The sequence below is a fragment of the Ptiloglossa arizonensis genome, chromosome 10 (genome assembly GCF_051014685.1).
Source record: "Ptiloglossa arizonensis isolate GNS036 chromosome 10, iyPtiAriz1_principal, whole genome shotgun sequence".
NCBI classification, from domain to species: domain Eukaryota; kingdom Metazoa; phylum Arthropoda; class Insecta; order Hymenoptera; family Colletidae; genus Ptiloglossa; species Ptiloglossa arizonensis.
Window position 1 is genome coordinate 5,474,677 of NC_135057.1, and position 25,026 is coordinate 5,499,702.

Sequence of the window (25,026 nt, forward strand, 5' to 3'; positions counted from 1 at the left end):
TGCTTTTTTACAAAGCAGAGTCCCCGTTGTAAGAGAAGAGCATCCAGTGGGATTCTCGGCATTCTTTCTTGGCTTCCCCTCGTAAATCAAAGACCATCGCGAACAATGCGTCCCGGGCAATTAATAACGGTAACAAACCCTTCTGGAACCAGTTCTGTAAACGCTAAATCAACGCTCGACGTAAAGGAAGCTACGCAACGATGCTAGGATATCATCTCGATGTAAAAAAAATCGAATGGAACCTCCTTGCTCGTTTTTCTTGTCCCTTCGCGTCGTCTACGAATCTCCGTCGGGTTTTCTCGCTTCCTCTTTCGAGGTCGTTTCTCTCGATTCGTGGCGTATCTTAATGCACAGTACGTGTGCAATATGGCAGCGCCGGCCCGTATATCGAGGGTTCATCGTGGGGCCCAAGGGGTCACGACCCAATCGCCAGAAATTCCTTTATCTTCATTCCTGCGTTTTTATTACACCCTCGCCGCCTTCTCCGTACGTCGCCCGTTCGATGAACCTTAATTGCGACTTGCGAGAGTCTTTGTTGCGTCGGGTTCCTCTTTGGAAACGATCACGAGCCCCTTTCAGGCGTGAATGTTCCTACCCGCCAAGTATGCGCGCCGTCGCACCGTGTTTCACTTTTCAGAGAAGGGAAACGCCTATTGAATCGCATTGTGTTTTGTTGAAGTAGGTTCGTCCACGTTTGTTCGTTACCCTTGGATCGTTTCCTCGATAATTAAAAAACCGTTACCGTTTCGATACTTCTCGAGCCAATCGATGATTCTTTCATGGGTTTTCGTAGTATTCAAGTGCAGAGTGTATTTAATTTTGCTACATTTAAAAATATACATCGAAACGTTTTTCGTTATTCTGATAATGTTTTTTTAGTACATTTTTTTAGTATCTTTTTTAGTATCAAGTATCTGTTTCTATGTCGATACTTTGTGGTCCAATTGACCAAATTTTATCTTTCGAAATGCATTACTTTGATCGATTAGTGTATTTGCGGGGAAAGAATGTCTAAAAGTTTAAGAATGTTTATTCCCTATTTTCGTTATTCTTGAAATACCTTGTTAAGTGAGAAATATTATTTCTACGCTGTTGTTTCGTGATCTAATTGATAATATTATACTTAGTAATTGAATAGTGTTTTCGTGTTATTTTTATTCGTTCGTGAAGCTTTTATTATTATTACTGTTGATAATCTTGAGGTAACCAGGATTACAAGTTTTTCATCGATTTTTTAATCAATTTTTATCATCGAACGAACAATCTACAAATTTTAATACGAAAACGAGCAACTTTGGAAAACCGAAGTGAAAGTCCTCTTCAGAAATAATTGAATTATACATTTTTACGAAACAATATAACGATTAAATAAAGTTACAAATATTTTAGCCGAAATACTTTTATTTTGTCGACTCAAACAACCTTTACTTATTATCATTAGTTTACACGGTGCATTCTTTTTACACTAATATTATCAAAAATCGAAGAAACGCAAATTAACTAACCCAAATGTACTTTGAATAATATAATGTGACAGCAATTTATAGAAATACTTTCAGCGCGATTAATTTCTCGGAATTAATATTCTTTATTATTTTATGTTTCAGGTGAGTGTCGACTTAAATCGAATTGAAGCGATTCGTTAAATAAAACCAGAACGAATTCTTGAAAATATTGAAAAGAAGAACAACTATATTGAGCAAGTTTCATCGTCGTCAAATTGTTCAAACGTAAGTTGCACCGAACTGTATTCACGAAACGAGATTGCATTTCTAATTTAAATTAATCGAATCAAATTAAATTTCAACTCCTCAAATTTCTACTCTTAGTAAATCAATTCAAATATTAATTGACACGATATTTTACAAAAACACGAATTTTAAGAGTAAGAAAAACCTTTTTTCAACCGTGGATCGAGATAAAAATATTCAGAACGATCGTTCTGATAATGATTTTAAGATTTTCTCGTTGATCTCGTTCGACGAAAAGAAGCATTGTCACTTTTACCAAGCAGTTCATCGTCACGCTTCAGTTCGTGTAGAAATTACAGTTCTGCTTCCTGTACAATTTTTCTGTGCACTTTTCTCCCAGGAAGTTTCCCCGATTTTCAATTTCCTGTCTGAGAACGCGATAATGTTTCAATCTCGACCGATGAAATTCTACAAATTCGTACGAGACTTTCGAGTCACGTTCGTAATCACCTATCGGCCTGTGTAATCTGGAAACAGGGATGACGATGAATTCATAATGTAAAAAGGTTCCCACAAGAATTAAATGGATAGCAGGCCGCAGGATCGAGATTCTTGCGATTAGGAACGCGGAACGATACCGAACCTCGGAGATTGAAAGACGCCAGAACGATAACTCGACTACCGTTAAAACAACGAGCGAGTTACGTTACTTCGCCGTACGCGCGGAATACTGTTATTTTAACGCAATTTCACGAATTAAAAAGTAGTTAGTACGGAGACGTTACTTGATAAACTATACTCGACGGATTGGGCGAATACCACGATCTACGAGCGATAGGTGGTTTCCTGTTTAATCGTAATTCGAACGGTCTGTATTTATTCTACTTGATTAACACTAGCACGGTTATTTGTACAAGTGTCGTCCAATGTTCGATACTGGGGAAATTTAGTAACGGATTAAATTCTTTGAATTCTTGAATGGTAATTTAAATTTTTAAATAGTTGTTCGAATCTTTAAATAATTACTCGAATATAGAAATATTCTTTTGAATTTTTGAACAGTTATTTAAATGAAAATGTTACTTTCGATGCAATCTTACTATTGATTTCATGAACTGAATCAGGGCAGAGGTAGGTTATTACCAGCTAAACTATAACTGATGAACGACCAGCACGAAGAATTATGCCAAAGGCTATATTGGTTTCTTCTTGGTCATGATTCAAAAATAAATAATCTAATTTTATCCTACTTGTTAATTCTTATATTTGACCCACGATATATACGAGTATATATGTACATTTTCCAAAATTTGTATAAAATTAGTAACGCATCGAACTGAATTTTCATAATTAACTATCGAGACAAATGTTACGATAAATTTTCTACAAATTGGATAATCAAATCGTACCCTCCCGACCAAAGAGATAAATCTTATAAACGTATAACTGCATACTCAAGTTTAATCGAATAGTACTAATATCGATCTTGTATGTAAAAGATAATACTAAATTAATATATCGTTCGACATTCGAGTTACTATTTTATTATTTTAAATATATTTAAAACGAACTTTATTATTTAAATATATATTTAAATCAAATATTTCTATTACCGTATTGGTAATAGATAAATCCTACAATACGTTTAATTCAAAATCTTAATATCTACCTCAAATGTATTATCTTAAGTACAAGTGTTAATAAATAATTTTAAATCAATAGAATATCTTCACGTATACCAATGAGTTGAACTAACAAAAGTATATATATATAAAAAAAAAGAAAAGAAGCAACGTTATTGAAAAAACCAAGACGAGTGAATAGCAGACGTCTATTTCTTCCTGGTGCAAACTATAATTGTTACGTAGTCTGGTAGAATGGAAGATCGTGGTTAAAAACATTAGATGAACGCTATCGTCGAGTATTCATAATTACGTGTAACGTTACTCGATGCACAAAAAATTGTGGCATTGTTTGTCGTTCCGATTCGACACGTAGAATTCACCTGGCTGTTTTTACGTTTATTTCGTTTATCGCGTTCAACGACTGTAACTCGGCACGCACGCCTCGTTATTTCGAAGAAAATAAAATTTATTCATCAAGAAGCGCGTAACTACGCTACCCATGGATTAACAGTTAGATCACAATACATATTAGCAACGCTACTCGAGCATCGATCAACATCCATAAGAAACACGAGGGATCGTTGTCGTTGAATCGACTATCACAATAATGGGGGATATCTCGATTGAATGCGATGCAACGATCGAACAATATGATAACAATCTCGCTCGATCATTCGGTTAAAAGCTTCCTGCAATTGTGTCAATGAAAACGGTCCGTGTTCCTTTCGATCGCGATTGAAATGTATCGTCGACGATGAACCCAAAAGCGAAATGAATTCAGTTTCAATTGCATGCATTATCTCGATTAACGTTTGCTCGCAGCTTGTCTCGAAATTTTATTAGCAGAAACTACATTACCATCTCGACAAGGGAATTCGTATCAAATAGTCCAGTATACGCGATTAATTCTTAACACGTAAATGCTTTTAAGAACATTGCTTCTTTAATAGAAATTTGTTACAGTCGATAACATCGAGGTTAGTAGGATTAATTTCTAACTGAAATATGTTAAATCGAATATAAAATGGTCGGTCGTAATTAATATAATTGAAGTTTCATTTATCTGTCTGTATAATCGATTCGCTCGATATAATTAACGATTGCTCGCGAATAAAACTAAGAAAAGAATTTATCTCGATTTTCGGAGAATCGAATGGTTTCCGATATCTGGGAAAATTAAATTCTTAGCTTCGTTTCTAATTACATTCCTCGTAATTGGAGATCGAATAAAATCGAGAGGGCAATTTGTAATTTAAATCCCATTTTCGTAAAATTGGAAAGTACACGTTACTATTACTCGATAAATTCTAAACAGTTCGTAGTGAGGTAAAAAGAGACAGGTTAATTTTCACGGAGAAAATTAATTTCCTCTAAACGGCTGTTTTCGCGAGATTATTTTACTCCGAATTTTACACGACTCTGGAAAAGTAATCGAGTTGTCAGAAGTGACAGTCGTTCATGAACTATCTAGAGATCGTAATTCCTACGTAGCGACGTTGCGCTCATATAAATAATGATCGTACATCGGATAGATGATCGGAGGTGCAATTAAGGTTACCTACATAGCAATTAGAAGTGCACGCGGTTATATTCGTGCCGTCTTTAATGTTGATCGTCTCGAAACGATCGCTCGCTCGAATATTGTCACACTTCGTAAAATTAATAATGCTCTTTGATGATCGTACGATACATAAAACATAAAACCAGTCGGGAGTGCTCTTTTATCCTTTTACTAAGAAACCTCTTTTCTCCTCTAACACGAGTAAACAAGATTTCATGGTCACGGAGTTGCAACGCAAGGTGATACTAATATTAAACGATACACTTAGACTTCCACAAGACGTACAACGTTGCATCAAATGTAACGTTCAACGATTATTCAACCGTCGTACCAAGATAATAAACAACTCGTTATCGCAATTACGGGTTATCAACTTTGTCCCGAGAAACTTTCTTTCCCTTTCACCGTGCAAAAACCTCCAAGATTGACAAAAAGGTACGCTAAAAATAATAAGCGACTCGTTACCGCGTTCGCGAACCGTCGATTTTGTTGCAACTGGTTTTCTTCCCCTTTCACTGCTCGAGAAGCTACGAGATCGAACAACAAATAACTTGTAACCGCAATCACGAGTTGTCAACTTTGTTGCGGCGAGTTACCTTCCATCTCCCTTGTTTGAAAAACTGCGAACACGAGAAACGTTCGAGGGAAATAATAAACACACTTACCATAATCACGAGCCATCAACTTCGTTGTACCGAGCTCGCTCTCCCTCGAAGAAAAACCGAAAAAACGAACGATGTTCAACGTAAATAATAAACAACTCGTTACCACAATCACTGGTTGTCATCTACGTTGCAACGAGCTTTCCTCTCGCTGCAACGTTCGAAAGAAAAGGCAACAATGTTGAAAAACGTTCGACGTAGATGATGAACAGCTCGTTGCAACAACCACTGATCATCGACTCCGCGGCGAGCTTTCTTACCTCGGACGTAATTTTAATAAGACAAAGAGTCGTAAATCCGTGTCACCGGTTGGTCCTGGGGGTGAAAACCTTAATGTCTTTTAATTGGCGTGTCGGGATAGATCGTAGCGCAACAGCCATCCCGTGCATTGAACCGCAATTTAAAGCGTCGCGGTGCAAAGTACGCGCGGAACGGTATAACTCGCGTTAAGTCGACGTGGTGTTGCTTTCATGTTTAGGCATGAGTTAAGACGCCCTGTCCCCTCTACCCTTTTATCTTCTTAACACCGCGCGTCCACCCTGGGAGCGCGATATCGCGCGGTCGCCATTAATTTCGAAACGTTAACGCAAATCTGCGTAATCTTCTTAGGCGCGGCTTCGTTGTAGATTTTCTTTTTTTTTCTCTTTTTTTTTCAACGAACGTTAACGCCTCGCGTCGAGATTCCAAAGAATCTCGATGAAATTGTGGTTACGATCCCTCGACCAGAACCCTTTAATAACGTTCACTTTTCGCGGACGTTGGTCGCGTTTCCGTGGTCGTAGATTGTCGCGAAAATGAACGCGTGGTGTCGCGATAAAATGTCGGTCGTGGTGGAAACTATCGACGATTGTGGGAAGGATTTAATTTGACAGTAGGTTCAGGAGGTGCGTGATTTTGGCGCATCGATGAGGAGAATTACAGAAACGATTTATAGTTTTCTTCTATCGGTGGTACTGGCTTTTGTCCATTTAAGAAGGTATTGCAGTTTAGAATTTTTTAAAAGTCGATTTTATTTTTTTATTTCATTTTCTAGAAGTGGATCGCTTTGTAATTAGATGGGCTAATTTTGCTACGTGCTTCACTTGCTTCGATTCGTGAAAATTTCAATAGAATAGTTTGGGTGTACATCCCTGCTGCGTGTGAAATTTATAAGGGAAACTTTAAATGCTTTTTTGTTTTTGAAACGTTATTTTTTAAATTTGCTTCGACGCGTGAAAATAATATAGTTCGAATGTACATTCTTGCTGCGTGTGAAATTGATAAGAGAAACTTTAAATGAAATTTTTTGAAAACGTTATTTTTTAAATTGGATTCCGTATCTCAAGATGTTGATCGATTGAAGTAATATTTGGAGAGAATCTTCAATACCAGAGATTCTTAAAAATATTGAGTTTTACTATTTTTTTTAAACATGCTAATCACAAAATAAAACTAGGAAATATAAATTTAGAATTTCAATTTGCATAATTTTTTTATTTATCGAGATATTGACTTCTCCCTAGTTCCTGCCATAACTATATCCTTCCTAGTGAAGTATCTTCACAGAAAGTATCTGACCTTCTGTTTCTAATTAGCGAATCGGCTAGAATTTTGGAAGCCAATGGAGCATCTTTTTTAGAACAGCCATGAAACAAGAAGCTATAACTTCGGTAACTTTTCATATTTCTGAATAAAAAAAATACTGTGCATACTTATAAGATGGATAAACATATTTGTAAAATTTTGTTACAAAATAACTTACCTACCATTGACAAAAAAAATCATAAAAGGAACCGAGAAAATGACAGTCTAAACAGCAATACTCTCTTAACGAAACAAGTGTATATCGAAATTCAGTTTCTTCAAAGCTTTCTAATTTTATAATTCACTATGAGGTATACCTGTCTCTTCCCGACACGTGTCAATTTAACGAAAGAAATGTCCGTAAAGCTATTGTTAGCGAGTCTGCTGAGAAGTAGCTGTCGTTTCGTCGATCCTGACGTTTCATCGTATTTTCACGCGAAGCGAGACGAAATCCCTACTGGATTTCGTCAAGCCGTTCATGCATGAATAATGTCGGTCGGTGGACGTGGAAGGTAATGCTAGACGATGGAGGGTAATCAGGTTAGTCGTTCAAATTCCGCGTATATGCTTGTTATTAAATACGAATATGGTTTCTCGCTCGGTTATCGGGATCAAGGTGATGTTGATCTTTTTAACGCGTAACGAGTTTACACAGGGAAGATACGATGGTAGGTGCAGTGGATGAATATTTTTCGAGAGATTTGTAAAAGTTCCCGCCGATGGAACAGTTACAAATGACCGTTCCTCGCGAATTTTTCGATAAAATCGTTCAAATTATGACACGCTTCCACTCGCGTTAATTGATCGTTCTTTATTATCAGCGAACTGCGGATGTTACGCATTTACAAGGTATGCTAATACGGGAAACAGGTAGCGAACGCGAACAGATAAATATTTCGTTAATTAATATTTAATATTTTACTTTGCATAAGTACACATATCCTGCCCGCGGTTTTGCATACTCGCGTATACCGTAATTGCGTAAAATCCACGGTCTGATTATTGGTTGCCAATATCTGTGCAGTCGATCGCCAATTCAAGATAAGAGCATCTTGCTCTTTGGTTCGCGTGAGAATATTTCGAAATTAAACGTAATCAAAATGATCTGTTCTTAAAATTCTTTACTCGGGTGTGCCCTCCATCCGCGTTTTCAATGCAGAATAATTAGGTTGGTTCGATAAGTTCGGTCATCGTTTCGTAATCAATTTTTTCCAATAATAATGTACTTGTTGATATTGCATTACTCACAATTCGATATATTCTGTTCTCTTGTGTCGATATTGTTCTAAAGTTTTCATTTTGCGTTAGTAACTATAAAGCTTCGGGTTAAAAACTATGGAACGAATAAATAATATTTTCGATACATTTTGAACGTATGTATTCGTTTGTATTACTCGTGTCATAGTTTGTAGACTATGTATTTACTAAAAATTCTCACCTGGATTTGATTATACCTATACCTACCATATAGGTGAAGTATGTATAATTACAAGAACAGCACAAAAATAATTTGTACAGTTTAAGGAGGATAAGTTTACTATGAACGACGAGGCATGTAATTATCACCCATTCCGTCCTCTTTAAAACGCTTCGAGTGCAATTTCCTTCCATAATGATATTGAACTACGAAACTATCTTCAAAATTGATTCGAATCGAGAAACCTCCACATTCTTCGAACTTGGATTCGGAGCGTTAAGTATAGATCGTACACAATAATAAAGAATATACAACTGATCAAACGTTATTAAATATTTAAACAAAAAAAGATTCTACATTCGTCGAAACTATTGGACAACACGATTATATCGAATAGTATTAAGTTTCAAGAAACTTTGAAGAATAATTTCATCCCTGGATCGTGCAACGTATCCAAAGAGACACGTGAAAATCGTTATTGGAGACTTTGATAACATTTAATCTAAGAAAATATTTATAGAAAAATAAAAATTCTACATTCGTCGGAAACTTATTGGACAACCTGATGGTATTGAATAGTATTAAGTTCCAAGAAACTTTGAAGAATAATTTTATCCCTTGGTCGTACATAGCTAAAGAGACGCGTGAAAATAGTCGTCGGAGTGTTCGCGATCGATCCTTATCAGTTGGACGCGAAACATCGTGGTCTAGGCCGCGTCACTTTTACGGGGCCCTAGATAGATATACAGTTGCGGTGACCCGATGTTGGGCCCCGTACGATCGTTGCAGATACGCGAAAATGTCGCAAGAACGGAGACAGTTATACGGGGCTGCGGAGCGCTTTTCCGTGACTCGTTTACGAGCACGTTGTACCTGACATTCCGGCTCCACGCTCGCGGAAGAACGTGTTCTCGGACGAGTCACTCCTCAGGAATCCCTTCGAGGCAAGTAAAACCGGCCTTGGACCTCCTTGAGGCCTCTTGTGTCAATATGCTGCGCCTGCAGCCTTCCCCTCTTTGACATGCAGATCGGTTCTGCCAGAAGAAACAAACGTGCCTGGCTTTCACGAAGTGGGAACGAGTGTCACGATGCTCACCGATTCCGAATTCCACTCTTCGATCGAACGTACCAACCGCGATTACGACTTATGTAACTCTCGATCCCTTCGAACGGAGGCTGTGTTCGAATTAGCAGACACGTAGACATCGACGAGTCTGAGATAGTAAATGTCTCGACGTTTCTAGGTTCGTGTCGTATTACCTTCCGCGTAAGAAGTACCATTGGATGTCACCGAAAGGATAGCAGTAAAAAAAATTCGGTGAACTTCTCAGAGAGAAGACAGAATTAACGGAGCGTTCGTAAAATAAGTTACCAAACTCGAGAAATATAATTATCGAGCAACCTAGTACTATACTGTTCGATAAGTTTTATCAAACGACAAAGGTTATCGAACAATCCAATATCCTAGTTTCTTTAACCTCAAAGTGTTCCTCTGTCGGATTGTACTCTAAAAGTCTTCGGTTCAAAGATGTTCCAAGCATACGAAACTCGTGCTCTTAATTTAATAATATTACAATGTCAGGTAATACAAAAGCGTTTAATCGTATCAACTATTGTAACTTTGATATACACGACGAAGACAGGACGGATCTTTGGAACGCAGCATGGTTAATACTCGAAGGTATCGTTTGAACACAGTCCCGTAAGCGATTCATTTCCAAGTTACAGACTTCGAAAGTTATACATTAGCGGTAAGATTCCAGCAACCGAATAAACCGTCAGGCATGTATAATCATCGTTTGCTATTGCTCGGATAGGATAGAGGAATGTAAACAGTCGTGGTTGCACATCGAGCAAAGGCGAAGAACGATAGCATTGGTTAAGATGGTTTCCGTGATCGAGGAATCCACTTCGAACACTTTCTCCGATGCGCAAAATTAAAAGGTTGTTACTTTGAATGGAAACATTCCCAGCCGTGTATTCGTGCAATGTTTTTTTTTTTCATCATTTCAATGGATGATAGAGATTGATTTTCGAAGCTCGATCGCTTCTTCCAGGGACACCCTGTACGTGCATCGGAAAACACGTTACGCAGAAATCGATGTCTTCGAAAACAAGGCTCGAAGGAATTCGACGAAGGTCTTTGAAGTTTCTCGGAATTGGAGAGAGACGCGCCAAGGATTTTTCAAGGTCAATCTCGTTTCTATCGAGCGAGTCGGTGGTGGTTTTTATTTCAGGAGATGACAGCCGTTTTCGGGACGGGTTCGGTGATCTGTCACGCAAAATCACGCGAGATTACGCGCACCGAAATAACAACGAAGGATGCCTCTCGTTGACAAGTGGAAGATCGAGCCTTTGAGCATTTATCGCGACCACGCTACAAAACGCACAACGCGAAGCAAAGTTGACCTTGCGGCGCGTCCTTCGCTTCGGCTTCATCTACCGTTTCTTTCTGGGAAATTCTAACGACACCCATTGTCGATACTGGAATGCACATGCAAATGTATTTCCTGTCTCGTTCCCATTTTTCTTCTACGAGTATACACACCTAGCCTGATCGTCTACCAGATTTACATATTTTGTTTTCTCATCGACCGGCATCATCGTGATCAATTTTCGTTAAATCGAGCGAGGTTTCTGGAATTCCACACATTCTTGGTGTTTCCAATTTTTCATTTCGGCGATCATATTATTTGTGATAATTGTTTCGCTAATTAACGTTCATTTTATCGCGAAATAACGGCTTTCATATTTTTTCTTCGCACCTGGCACACGCAAAGTTCCTTCAATCTTTCACGTAGTCTTTAATACAACAGTAACGAATGAATTATTACCTATTTTATTAGAGATTCAACTCTACCGGATAAGTGTTAGTTTTCTTCCTTTTGTATTGTTAATACGCGCAGCAATGTGCATATCGCTAATAAATCATGTAGAGGATTCTGTAGCGTAACGAAAATCTACTGTACTATTTTTGCAAATGTATTTCGTTGTATAATTACAAAATTTTCCAACAAAGGAGATGTTCGATTCAGAGACGATCGATGGCTGGGTTAAATGACGCGAAGCCCTGTGATCGTAGGAAGGGAATCGGCAGGAAATATAAATTTCGGGAAGCCGCGTGACGCAAAATCAGCGAAGCCAATTAACACCGTAGGAACTAGCGCGCAAGAAAGATAAACCTTGACGATTACACGGGGAGGCTTAGGATCGATAAAATCTCTGAATGCGGTTTAGATTTACGACGATATCGAGGTGTACCTACACGTACGCGTTCGGAATCGGAGAGTCCGTGGCTGTATCGATATCCTGATTTCCGCCGACATTCTTGTTGGCTTTGATCGTTCTCTTCGATTCTGCCTCGGTAGCATCGGATCGAGGATACAGAGCGTGTCGGGATCATGGTTAAAGCTGTCGTCGATTCTTCAGCTTCCTCCGTTCGTTCCCTAAATGTTACTACACAACGAACGAGATTTCTGCGTTGTTCGCGTCGAGAAATTGCAACATTATCAAATTTGGTAATACCGAAGCAATCGTCCACTCGGGTGATTTCAATGCTGGGTATTGGCAAAATTACGAGGCTCGAACAGTAGAGAATGTTCGTAAATTTCGGTTTTATTCACCTTCTGAACTGAAGATGAATGAAATTAATATTTTATAGAAAATACATGAAATATTCGATATGGTTAAAGCTGTCGTCGATTCTTCAGCTTCCACCGTTCGTTCCCTAAATATTACTACACAACGAACGAGATTTCTGCGTTGTCCGTGTCGAGAAATTACAACGTTATCAAATTTGGTAATACCGAAGCGAACGTCCACTCGGGTGATTTCAATGCTCGGTACTGGTAAAATTACGAGGCTCGAACAGTAGAGAATGTTCGTGAATTTCGATTTTCCGAATTGATTGATTACGTAACATTTATAACTTGGTAGATTATTCGAACGAGTTACAATTAATATTCTCAGAGCTGATTAAACTGTATACGTGAACTAAACAATTAGTCAACATCCAGTGCTTTGAAATTAATATTTTACTCGCTTTCTGAACGTAAGGTTCTCTAAGAAAATACATGAAACATTCGATAACGTTTTCGATCATTTTTACACGAACTTTATCAACGGAAAATACGAATATTTTTACAAAGATTAGAATATTTAATCAGGGCATACGAATCCCATTGTCCAAAAATTACAACGATGACTTAAATTTCTTTGAATCGTCCATTTCTTCGTCATTAGTTCCAAGTATGCACACCAGGAACTACTATGTATCGCTTTTATAGGTGTATTTTTTTTTTTACATTAAACGCGTTATTGCTCTTGCGCGTATAAATAATTGCTTCGTCTACAAATAAATAAATACTTAAGTGTCTCCGAATGTAATCGTAAATGACGAAAGTAAATCTATTTTTAGAAGTTTCCGATGTTATACCGTTGAACCTTTCGTTCTTAAATTTCGTCGACAGTACTAAAAGTGACCGAAGCAACGTTTTGATGTTCGGATCTTTGTCACCGTTGCGTTTTAAAGTCGTCTCGTTTCCATCGTGATGCACAAAGGGATGTATTTTATGTAAAATTTAACATTGAGTTTTATGGTACAGTAGCCACGCGATACCGGGAAACTTTTACGGTCAACGGAATCATCCATGCATTCAACGAATTGGATGCATTGAATCGTGAAGCGCAAATCGTCCGACGATGAAGTTACGCGTTCATTCGAATAATGCAACGACTGTAAATCTTGAGGAGATGTAAATTTTTCCGAATCAAATAAATAGACGAAATCTAATTGCAAATCGGATAGAGAATAAAAGGGAAGAATTATGCCCGAAGGGCACTTGTCTCCGTTTATTTACGAATCTCGTTTTATCGAATTTTATGATCGTTTATCGAATATTATATTTTTGTTCTGAACATCGGAAAGAAAATAATCGCGAAAAGGGCAGGATTACACGGTGACGCATGGTATTTGTTCACACGCGTTTGAATAATAGCTGTTTGTGGAACTTTGTGTATTTTCTTTATTTCAAGTTTCAGAGACGAAAATTTATCTCACCACGTTTGCATTTTACTATGCTGCCGAAATATTTAACCGTAACTCCAAACATTGATTCTAAATCGGATAGATTTATCTTTCGAGATTTATTTAAAACATCGTTAACACTTCCAGCCTCGTAATTTTACCAATACCACGCATTGAAATCACCCGAGCGACGTTTGCTTTAGTATTTCATTCGCGATGTTGTTGTATGAAAAGTAGTGACATTATCGATTTCAATTTCCAATTGTTATTCCTTTGAAGATGTCAAAATTTTATGTTTTCTATCCTAAAAGTAGATAAGTGGAGGTAAAATATTTTTTTAAATCCTTAAACATCCATTGTCAGAGCGAAAGTTTATTATTCTCTAAAAATAAAGTATGTACTTTGCAAGAGTGAACATCTAAGTTTTATTTGAACAAATTTACGAAGCACCGTGTAATATCGTTTAGAAATAAAATTCAAAACGTTGGATGCAAATAAAAATATAACTATGGAAAAAAAATCGAAAATTGATTGTCGAAACGTCGAGACGATTACTAAGAAATAAAACAATTAAGGGTGTGGTGGCATTTTTTCGTTCCCACGACATACTCCCTTCATAATGACCACTCCTTTACATGAATAAATTAGTTCGCGCACGGTTACACATGATTTTGCATATTTTCGTTCTCAACGATTAGTCAGATACAAGTTGGGAGTTATTATCGATTATTCACGCTAACCCTCAAGGGTTTCCTTAATTTCCTGGCTATATATCGATCAATTATTTTGTAATATTCCCGCAGGCATGTTTTTTCCTGCTCGATGTTAAACTCGTTTTCTAAATACATAACCAATTTTCTCCAATATGTAGAATCAAACGTAAGCAGACATTTCTGTAAAAGTTTCGTATGTACTTTATACTACCTCCTACAATAATACTATGGTTAATAAATTTTGTCGTTCAATAAAACTTATTGAACAGCCTATTATTTCTCAAAGTGTATTTCGTGGAGCAATGAAGCTCTGTTGAATCCATTTAGGAGTTTTTTTAGATCAAATTTACATAATTTATAAATTACTACTCCAGGCAATAACGAAGGTGTAATGTCGTAAGGTTGATATTCTTCAAAATGAGCACAAATAAAAAGTATATTTGAACTGAAACATACCAAAAAGAAATTAACAAATGTTCTACAAATTTTTTCAATATTTTATAATAGTTTCATAAAGTTACGATAAAAAGTGATTAAATAATGCTTGAAATTCTCTTATCTGTATTATTGATTAACATAATTATACAGTTTATATATATTAATAAAAATTAAGTATTTTATCATTCACATTTTTATGTATTACTACAAAATTTATATTTCGGTTGAAATTCCCAAAGGGCAATTTATTTCTTTATGATTTTCTCTTCTATGTGAAATTTTATCAATTCGGTTCCAGTCAAATAACAATTTGGAATGTCACGAAGCAACTGGCCGAATACTGCAAGCCATGCATTTTCATGAACGGATGACTAGCGCTATGCACTCTTGCAAGTATTGGATATCAGATGATATTGTTTAGCAATTTCAATTCATACGACACCAACTCTCACGAAGTGAAATGTCTATTCCACACCTCGTTTGCGATTCGACTGAAATAAAATATCACAAAAGTACGAATGCAGAACCAACCATAAAATGTCAGCTGTCTTCCATTAAACTAGACATCGAAGAGCTTTACATTAGCAAAGATTGTGCAAATTTGGTGGTGAATTTTTTCAGCAATTATTTTAAGATACTCCACAGCACATCGTCTGAAAATCTTACGTTATTCCTGATTTTCGTTGTCGAATAATAGATCAATGCACAGCGAAGTATAACAAAGAAGACAAACACATCCTCGGTGAATCAAAACAATCTATTCTTCGCGATGAAGCGTTTACGTTAACAAAAATTTCTATCCATCTGCCAGCCGAATGAAAACTCGTACGCATACCAGCAGGCATATTGCTCTTTCGAGCGAATACATTACTCTTTCGAGCGCACATTTTTTTTTGTCCATACCCTCACTTTGTTCTCGCGCGCGAGGCGAAGAAAAATTCGCGGCGGTTTGACTTCTTTTTATCGAAGCTCCAAAATCAACAGCCTTGAAAAGCTTTCAGCTGATCGCGAAAGCTGAGGTTGCGTCCGAAATAGAACTCTCGCAACGGATGCACCGTGCAAACACGGCCCGGCAGCAATAATATTTGTTCGTCGAACGATATGTGTGAGAGTCGAACGAAACGAGGACCGGAAGAAACACATATAACCGCTGTATGAAAATTTCGAGCCGGTCGATCGGAAAAGTTCTCTTATCTTTCGTCGCGGCTGACGTGGAAACGAAAAATTTCGAATCGTGAATTACGATCAAGGTACGTTACTAATGTGCGCGTCACGTTTCGAAAATACAAGCTCCCGGTCCAGGCCATCATTAATTTCTAATTGCGACAGGCAACGATTGCTTATCGCTAACGAACGGTCTCAATTTGCATAATATGTTGCAGAAACCGGCACGCGATATCGTTTCACGGTTCGCCCCAAAAAGAACAAACAATGGAAATATATTTCTTGATTTATCGTAGACCGTTGGGCATCGTACGGTCCCTCGTGTATTATCGGTCCCGACGAGCTGTCACACCTCCGGTGTAACGGAATCGTTATTACAATCGTTCTCTTAATTACCACGCGAATGTTACATCTCGTAGAACATCGTGAATTAATCAGTTTATTAATGAAGGTGTCCCGTGCCTCTGCTCACCGTTACGATCAAATAAAATCGCTCCCGATGCTCGATTTTCCACCGCCCGAGAAAACATTTAATATCGTTTTACGCCTGTCGTGGCTCCGAACCAGTTTAATCCCACGTTTCGTATTTTTCACTTCTCGTTTTCTCGGCGCTTCTTTTCCTTCTGCGTGTGTTCCGTAACGAGGCCCATTTTCCTGTTTCGATCTCGGGTCCACCTATGCGATATCTCCCCCCCCGAGCATCGTCGAAACATTAAATACTTTTCGATGTTGCTTTGAGTAATTTAATTCTCTTCCACGGTCGTTTATTTTCCGAACTCGCGGACATTTTTCCATTTAACGCGATTACCCGCGCTTGCAACGTTCGACGCGAACCTTTTTGCAACGTGTTCCTCGAACGCTGTTAACGATCTCGGCATTCGGTAACCCGGTTCGTTTATTTTATTTTTTATCGCTTTTCAGTCCGCAACTGTTATTTGTTCATCTTCTTGCGCGACTCCTCCTTTCCACCGGTCTCCTTCGTTAGCTGGCTCGGTTCTTTTGTACGATTTGCTTTTGTATCGAGTCGTCTTTCTATTGTGAAGCGTCTTCTTTTCGTATTTACAGTTCGTAGCCTCTGTACTTCCCCATTTCCAAGTTTCGTTTACCGTCCACGGAGTAAAAAACCTATTTTTTGCTTAATTGGTTCTTTTGTCGTGTCCCTCCCCCTTTGAACGAAATTTTTCTTTCCCTCCGTTCGTTCGATTCTTTTCAATTTTATTGTCCGGTTTCGGTTCAAGGAAACGTATTCGTGGAATACAAAACTGGAAGAGTAGCGACGCTCGTATATCGTGTCGCTGCGACAGTAACACTCTAAGTTATCATCACGTTAGTGTACCGGTACACTGTTATTGTACAAGTACACCGCTACGGTCGATACAATTCGTCGCGATCGTTGCGTTTATTAATCCTGTCCAGTTCGATTTTATCGAGTTCGTATCGAGGAAATTTGCGATATCCAACGGGGGTAGCTGGAAAGTACACGTTAATCATAACCTAACCCAGACTCGCTGACACAGTTAATGATACGTGAAAACAAAATGAGTTCGTCGAGACCTCGAAGGTCTTCGTAAGATTAAATCAACGTCGATTTAATTAAATTTCTACAATGCTAAGCTTTCATAAATTAAAGTAATGGTTTCGCTGTTAGCAGTGATTTATATTATAAGATGTAAGACCGAAGCGGTGGTCGTTCCTGTTGGAAGAAAGTAACCATTAATTTAGTAGCTGCTAGGTGAAAAAGAAATTTCGTCATTTTCATTCTAGGTTACTCGGTGGAGTCATTATGGTAAGTCTGATTCAGCATATCCTGCCTTAAACGCTATTGCGATTGATAGATCGTACGATCGGTTTGTTTAAACGTATCACCGTATAATTTTCGTCGATATAAAGGTTTCAAGCCGTTCGAATCAGCTCTGACCTACAGTTCGCGCGCAATGGAAAGAAAATGTCGGAAGTAACCGTTTTTCCGTGTTATATTTGCTAAATTAATGGTTGCTGTCTCGTACCGAAAAATACCGCTGTCTCATTACGTACATAACCCATAGAAATGAAGCCATTACTTCATTTGATGATTTTAATTGTACGGTGAGAATGGCAAACTTTCTAGAACTGGCTCGGTATGTAGAACTATCGTTATACAACTATATAGCTTATATCATTATATTACAGCTCTATCTTATAAAATAAATGTTTTCGTTGAATAAATAATTTTAATTCTCTCTTCTAATGCGTGGTTCCGTGCTGATGTCCCTTTGGATAATCACCACTGTCGACTGATCGTTTATTCTGTCGGTTATTAAATAAATAATTTCAACTTCCTCTTCCAATACAATGCGCCAATTCTATAGGCTTGTTCGGAAAGTCATTTCGTTTTTTTTGTTTGTTTTTTTTTGGTGAAAATGAAACACAATTTTTTTAGAGTGTATAAACATTTTATTAAATTATATATTCTCCATTTTGAATAACGAAATGACTTTCCAAACAACCTAATATAACAGTTGCTACGTTCGCGTCACTTTCGACAGAATAAATAGTCAGATACGATTTAAAAAATCAAATAATTTTAACTTCCATCTCTGACACGAGTTGCCAATTCTCGTTCTTATATCGATACTCGTTTCGATGCTTCTCACTGTCGACAGAACGTTTACTCAGCTGGTATTAATACCAGTGTGTTAGTTGGGTCTTTTTCGACCCGTCGCGTTTTCATAATCTATCGTTTTTCTTTAACTAAACCTATTACAATAGACGCGACTAGATGTTCTTCTATTTCCTTAAATCCTTTCATTGTATTATACAGTTAAAAACACAAGTTCCATAGATTTTTTTACCCAAAGACTTTGACTAAGAAGAAGATATTTTCACTCCTTTTTTGAACACAATGTGCCGATTGTTATTAGTTCGTACGTCTGATATTAATCCTACAGCATTCGTTGGGTCCTTTTCGACCCATCGCGACCTCAGAATCTATTGTTTCCCTTTAATTAAACCTATCATAATACATACAACTATACATTCTTGTATTTCCTCAAATTCTCTCGTTATGTTATAAAATTAAAAATACAAATTCCATAAATTCGCGACATTTTTAACCCAGAGACTTTAATATAGAAACAAATAACGCCTTAAATAAAATATTTTAACTTTCCCTTCCACTGTAATGTACCAATTCTAGAAACTATTGAGTTCGAAAAGACTTTTCCTTTTTTCGGTGAAAATGAAACACGATTTTCTTAAAGTGTATAAACATTTCATCAAATTATACATTCTCCATCTTGAAAAATAAAATGACTTTCCGAACCATCCAATACATTCGCGTTCCTTTCGACATCGTCGATAAAACGAACGAGTTGTCCTCGGGAAACAAGATTCGGATAATCGTCGTCGAATAATTTCAACTCAGTCCGCCGACACGAGTTATCTACCAACTCCAGTTTCTACGTTGATGTTCCTTTCAACGTTTCCCAGCGTCGACGGAACATACATTTCTCCCGTTCGTCCGCAGAACTAGATGCGATTCAGAAAATCGTGTCGACGCGTCTCCGCGGTCTCCGAACGCCGCTACCGAGAGAGTGTTCGTTTCCCGTTAGTTCGTCAGTTAATAAGATTTCCTGTTGGTCGGTTCCAGGGACGAGGCGTAGGATGGGCCCGACCGTGCGAGGAGTCGTGTTACACTGAAGAGGAGGAGCTCCCCCGAAGAAGAGAGAGAAGGAGGAAGGGAACGAAGGATGCCTGCCTCGCAAACCGCCGCCACGGAGCGGCGAAATGAGAGGATGGTGAGTGTCCTTTCCGCGTTTGTCCTTCCTACGGGAAGCATTAGTGTTCTACCAGCGACGATTGCTGGAAGAATGTCAGCTTGGGGCAAGAACTCGCGTCGAACGAGTCTCGGTTTATTTCCACCCTTGGTCGGTTATTTGTTAAAGGTTTTACTCTGGAAAGAGTAAAGTCGAATCCACCGGTCGGAAAATGTCAAATATATATGGAAGATATATTCTAAAAATATTTGAATACCTTTGAGAACGATATTTAAAATTTTAAATCGTCCAGTCCACCGGTTGGAAAATGTCAGATATATATGGAAGATATATTCTAAACATACTTTAACATCTTTGAGAACGATATTTAAGAATTTAAATCGAGTCCACCGTTGGTTGGAAAATATCAAATATATGTAAGATATATTCCAAAAATACTTGGACACCTTTAAGAACGATCTTTAAGAATTTAAGTCGTCGAACTCACCTGTTGGGAAATCTTCAAAATATATTCCTTCCGTGAAAGATACTTCCCGAAAATATATACTATCGCCTCTGAAAATGTTTAAGAATTCGATTCTGCGAGAATATTGATACAGTGCCTCGAATAATGTTCGAAAATCGGGATTATTCGTTATCAGTATACGAAGCAAGGATAGAGAACTTTTTGTCGGAATTGGTTGAGCTCGAATGAGACGAAGTTCTGCCAATAGAATTTTTTTTCGTGGATGTATATATATATTCTTAGAAATAACAATCATTCGAGTTGGAGTAACATAGACAACGGTAGGGATGACTTCCTGATCATCAATCCGAGCAACAGATTTGTCGATATTCAAGATATTACTGTAAAAACAAAGATGACCGTCCAATCTAATTCCACGTTATCATTTCAATCTCTTGGAACAAATTCGAGAAAAGAAAATTTCGAGAAAAGAACATATTCTCCGTCAATTGTCATCGATCCCTAGGTCCAGTCCAACTGGACCAACGATTGCAAAGAGCTCAGGTGCCAGTTCCTCGATTTATGAGTCATAAATCGCTATCCAGGATCAAACGAGACACTGGTGTCCGAACACGGTTATCCGAGACGTATGTAGTTGTTTCGTGACAATACACACGTTCCAGGGCACTGACTCCATACTTAACTGGACGATCGAATTGTTAAACTGTTCGTCCAGATGTTCCGTAGGAATAACGCGTTCCAGATGTTTCGATCATAAACCTAGCCTTTGAACGGTCCTAACAGGAAGAGATAAGAGTCAAGAACGTTGAAGGGTGCCGCGTTTCATGAATGCCTCAGGAAATTGTGTTCCATTTTCTTGATAAACGCGCCAATAGAATCTTGAAACATTCAGTTGCAAAGCTCGCGAATGTAGCATGATACGAGGCTATGGGGTTTGATAGATAACGAGTTATAACCATCATGGATGGGTGCACTCGATTATACTTGTTCGATGAATATTTGCAGAATACTCGTTTCCGCGGTGTCAATGATTTTTCACTTCGGTTCCAGTTTCGAAACTCTGACATGTTAACTGTCGAGTGACAAAAACTTACCATTCGTTCGTAACAATTTGTGTTAACCTCTTTTGTTCGATTTACTTCTTTCGTCTACTTTCCTGGTTAAAAATCCAAGAACAGCAAAAATAGTACGTTACTTCCCAAGTTTTACTTTCTGAATATTTTCAAAAGTTTAAAAATAGTTTCTCGTATCACCCAATTTGTTTACAGTACTATTTTCTACTGTTATAAATTTTCTACGTTACAAATTTTTTGCTCGAACGTACTTGAACGTACCATCGGGCAACATCGAACCAATAAAACTTTACGATATAACTATAGATCCAGGTTAATTAAAAATAAATATTGGTGCTTTAATTTACTGCCAGGCGACAAACAGTATATTTTTTCTCGCGCAACCGTATTATATGGTACGAGCGTTGATCAAATAACTCTTATCACGAACGATGCATCACGAGTACGACACAGCGGTAGACACAAGATTTTGGAGTACATTACTAACAATTCACTGGTCCCGGACTCTTTAGTGTATCGAATTTAATACACCTGACGATCAACATAGTGTGTCTACAGCTGTTCAAATATTAGTAAACGAAACCAGCAACCGATACCTCCTAAGATATCGCGATTGGTTGTTACGTTTCGTTCTTACTCGACTTTAACACAGTCCTCTGTCACAATACTTGGTTGGATCAGAGTTCATTTCTAAGGAGAAAGATCAAATAGTATCGAACAAACGACGAATTTTTTTGATCAGAAAATATATTCTTCCATCTGTTAATTGCTGTACAACGAAACTTATTCAATGTTACATCCACGAAAAGTTTCATCAATACGCTTCGCGAGTAATTGGAAAAACTCGAGGACAAACACGATGAAAATTTTAATTAAAAACGTTTGGGGTATATTTCTTTTTCACGCTTTTAAGTATACGAAGAATTCGCAAATTGAACGATAGGAATTATGATGACGTCACTGGCAACGCTTTTATCGGATTCGCGGCGCATGAAAGGGTTAAAGGGACAAAGAAACGCAATTTTCCGAGGACTCGCTTGACAATCGCAGCTAACTACCGCGCAGCGATTCGCGACGATATTCGCTTTTGAAAAGCGTTAGTACCGTAGAAGCGTGATTCCGCTTCCGGTTAGCCGACGATGCCGTAACAGCGGCCGTGCTCGGCTATTGACGTTAAACGAGAGACCGATTATTTTCTTCCTTCTTGCTCCTGTATCTTTTATTTATCTTTCTCTTCGAGATGCAGTTTTCTGATTCTTATCGTTAAACATCTTCTTATTAACGTTCTTTGCTTCTTGCTCTTTTAATTCGAACTTTTATATCGTCTCCTTAAACCCGTGTTTCTGTATCAAATCGTAAACCCATTATTTGCGTTGACTCTTCCAAATATTTGTATTACAATTCGTATGTTTTTACATAGTATTTAACAATGAAAATACAATATTCTTTCCCCTTCTTGCTTCTGTGTCTTCTATTTATCTTTCTCTTCGAGATGCAGTTTTCTGATTCTTATCGTTAAACATCTTCTTATTAACGTTCTTTGCTTCTTGCTCTTTTAATTCGAATTTTTATATCGTCTCTTTAAACCCGTGTTTCTGTATCAAATCCTAAACCCATTATTTGCGTTGACTCTTCCAAATATTTGTATTACAATTCGTATATTTTTACATAGTATTTAACAATGAAAATACAATATTCTTTCCCCTTCTTGCTTCTGTGTCTTCTATTTATTTTTCACTCCGATGTACATTTTTCTGGTTCTTATTGTTAAGCATCCTATTAACACCTTCTGCTTCTTGCATTTTTGTTCCGTGCAGTTTTGCACTTGAATTCTTACATCGATCCTCTTGATCCAAGTTTCTGTACAAAATGTCAAATCTTTACTCAGTATATTTAATCTTCCAAATATTTATTACTATATATTTTGAAATTATATTTAACGATGGAACTAGAGTGTTACTTCCATTTTATATTAGAGAATACGAAGCAGGGCTCTATCAAAGAAATGAAAAATGATATTGCCACTTGTACCTTTAGAACGTCGCGGTACTTCCAATCCTTTCATCAGTCAGCGACTCGTTTGACCTATTCTTTCTCAAGTGATCATCGAAACAATGACGTATCGTTATACTCCACGAGGGTTGCTCTCTTATCGAAGAAATTGTCGATGCGAGCAGATTTCAAGAGCGTATGGACGGATCACTCTTCTTGACAGAAAAATAGAAACAGTGTCGTCATCCGAAATGTATTTTTCGTATTTATACTCCAGTGAACAAAGTAATTGACAAATATAAAATTTTATTTCATCGAAGGGTCTATAATATCGAATAAATCGAAGATTTTGCAAAATAATTCAAATTGCTTGAACAAGATGTTGTATAAAACTTAGTTTACTTTAATTCGATTGTTTTTACGTAGAATTTCAACCAATTCTAACGATGTTTCAAACACCTTGACTGTACATTAAATTTTACATTTGCCAGATACAACGCGTTTGCAAATTATTAGCAAGAAGAGACATTTAAAAGTGAAACAAAAGTTTTCGAGTTCTGTAGCAAACATCAGTTAACTGGCAAATGTAAATAATAATACGTAGATGTAAAATAAACGCAAATGAAATTAATTACGAGTTGTTTGTAATTCCAGATCACACACGAGCCGCCAAAATTAAAGACCACCTTGAAAACACCTCCTAAGCAAGCAACCAATCCTCTTCAGTTCGTCAAAGTTGGACCGTGTTCCTTGTATCGCACAGCTCAGGAACAGTTGCAAAAGGTCCAAGAAGTGAAGAAAATAAAACAAGAAGTCCGCGATGATCCCGAAGATTGGCAATCGGTAAGGTCATCGATCCATTTATCCTTGTAAAATTTAACGCGTTTTCTCTCCTATGACCCACATAATATTTGCGCTCGTGTACAAATATCCGAAGCACTATAATTGGAGGTCGTGTCATTAATACTTAAGAAGTTGTAGTAACAACTCCTATTCAAATGATAAGTTACGATCGACAGTGATTTATAACATTCTAACTGGTATACCCATTGATTATCTTGACAACCGACTATCGGATAATAGTTAATAATATTGACAAGTAAAAGTAATTGCCAGCGATTATTTTTGCGACACGGTAATGCGAAATTAAACTTCGTAAAAGCTTCGATTATTTCTAAAACGAAGAAACCCTGTTCGATTCGATCGATTTGATAAATTATTGAGTTGTTCGGAAAGTTATTTCGTTTTTTTTTTCCGGTGAAAATGAAACACGATTTTTTTAGAACGTATAAACATTTTACTAAATTATATATTCTCCATTTTGAAAAACGAAATGACTTTCCGAACAATCCAATATAATCTCTTCGAGGAATAAAGTGTATATACACCTTCTGTACTATCGAATACACGAGATCGTCACTCTCACCTTATTCGTAGAATTTGGACAACTGGAAGAGCAGTCGAAGGAAGCGTCAGGAGCACATCATCGAGCGGGTGGTCGAGGTGAAGAAACTCGAGCTGGAGGAACACGATCGGCAGCGTCGTCGAAGCAAGACTTTCTCGGAAATGATGGAAGAGAGGGGCAATAGGGGTCGCAAACTGAGCATCAGCTTGGCCATGTACCACGAGGAAGATGCCAACGACCTAAGTGACCTTGGTATAGGCACCAGCAGCGGAAAGAGCTCTGTTAGCGGCGACACTCACGATGATACGCACAGTGTCCTGGTAAGATTAACACCCTCTTTGGTAACTTGTTCATAACGTCCCAATTTTCGTTGCTTACCGATAGACCAGAAACCTCTTCGACCAATAAACCCCTTCCATATTAATTATCAATGATTATTCCTGTACGTCTAGTCTACGAAAGTATAAAATTCTAG

At 37.7% G+C, this 25,026-nt stretch overlaps 1 protein-coding gene across 11 annotated transcripts in view; it reads left to right on the forward strand.

Annotated features, from left to right (window-relative positions):
* Smash (smallish) overlaps nt 1-25,026 on the forward strand; it is a 243,138-nt gene that overhangs the window by 193,985 nt on the left and 24,127 nt on the right. For 8 of the 11 annotated variants that reach the window (XR_012993583.1, XM_076322704.1, XM_076322695.1 and 5 more), the window contains exons 2-4: nt 19,489-19,636; nt 23,801-23,989; nt 24,584-24,871. Coding sequence is in view for 10 of the 11 variants with exons in the window: in XM_076322704.1 (XP_076178819.1) it covers nt 19,589-19,636; nt 23,801-23,989; nt 24,584-24,871 (525 nt within the window). In the remaining variant the exon portion in view is untranslated. Of the gene's footprint in view, nt 1-1,607; nt 1,731-19,488; nt 19,637-23,800; nt 23,990-24,583; nt 24,872-25,026 lie in introns of all 11 variants that reach the window. The other 3 variants (XM_076322698.1, XM_076322696.1, XM_076322697.1) reach the window with 1 other exon arrangement.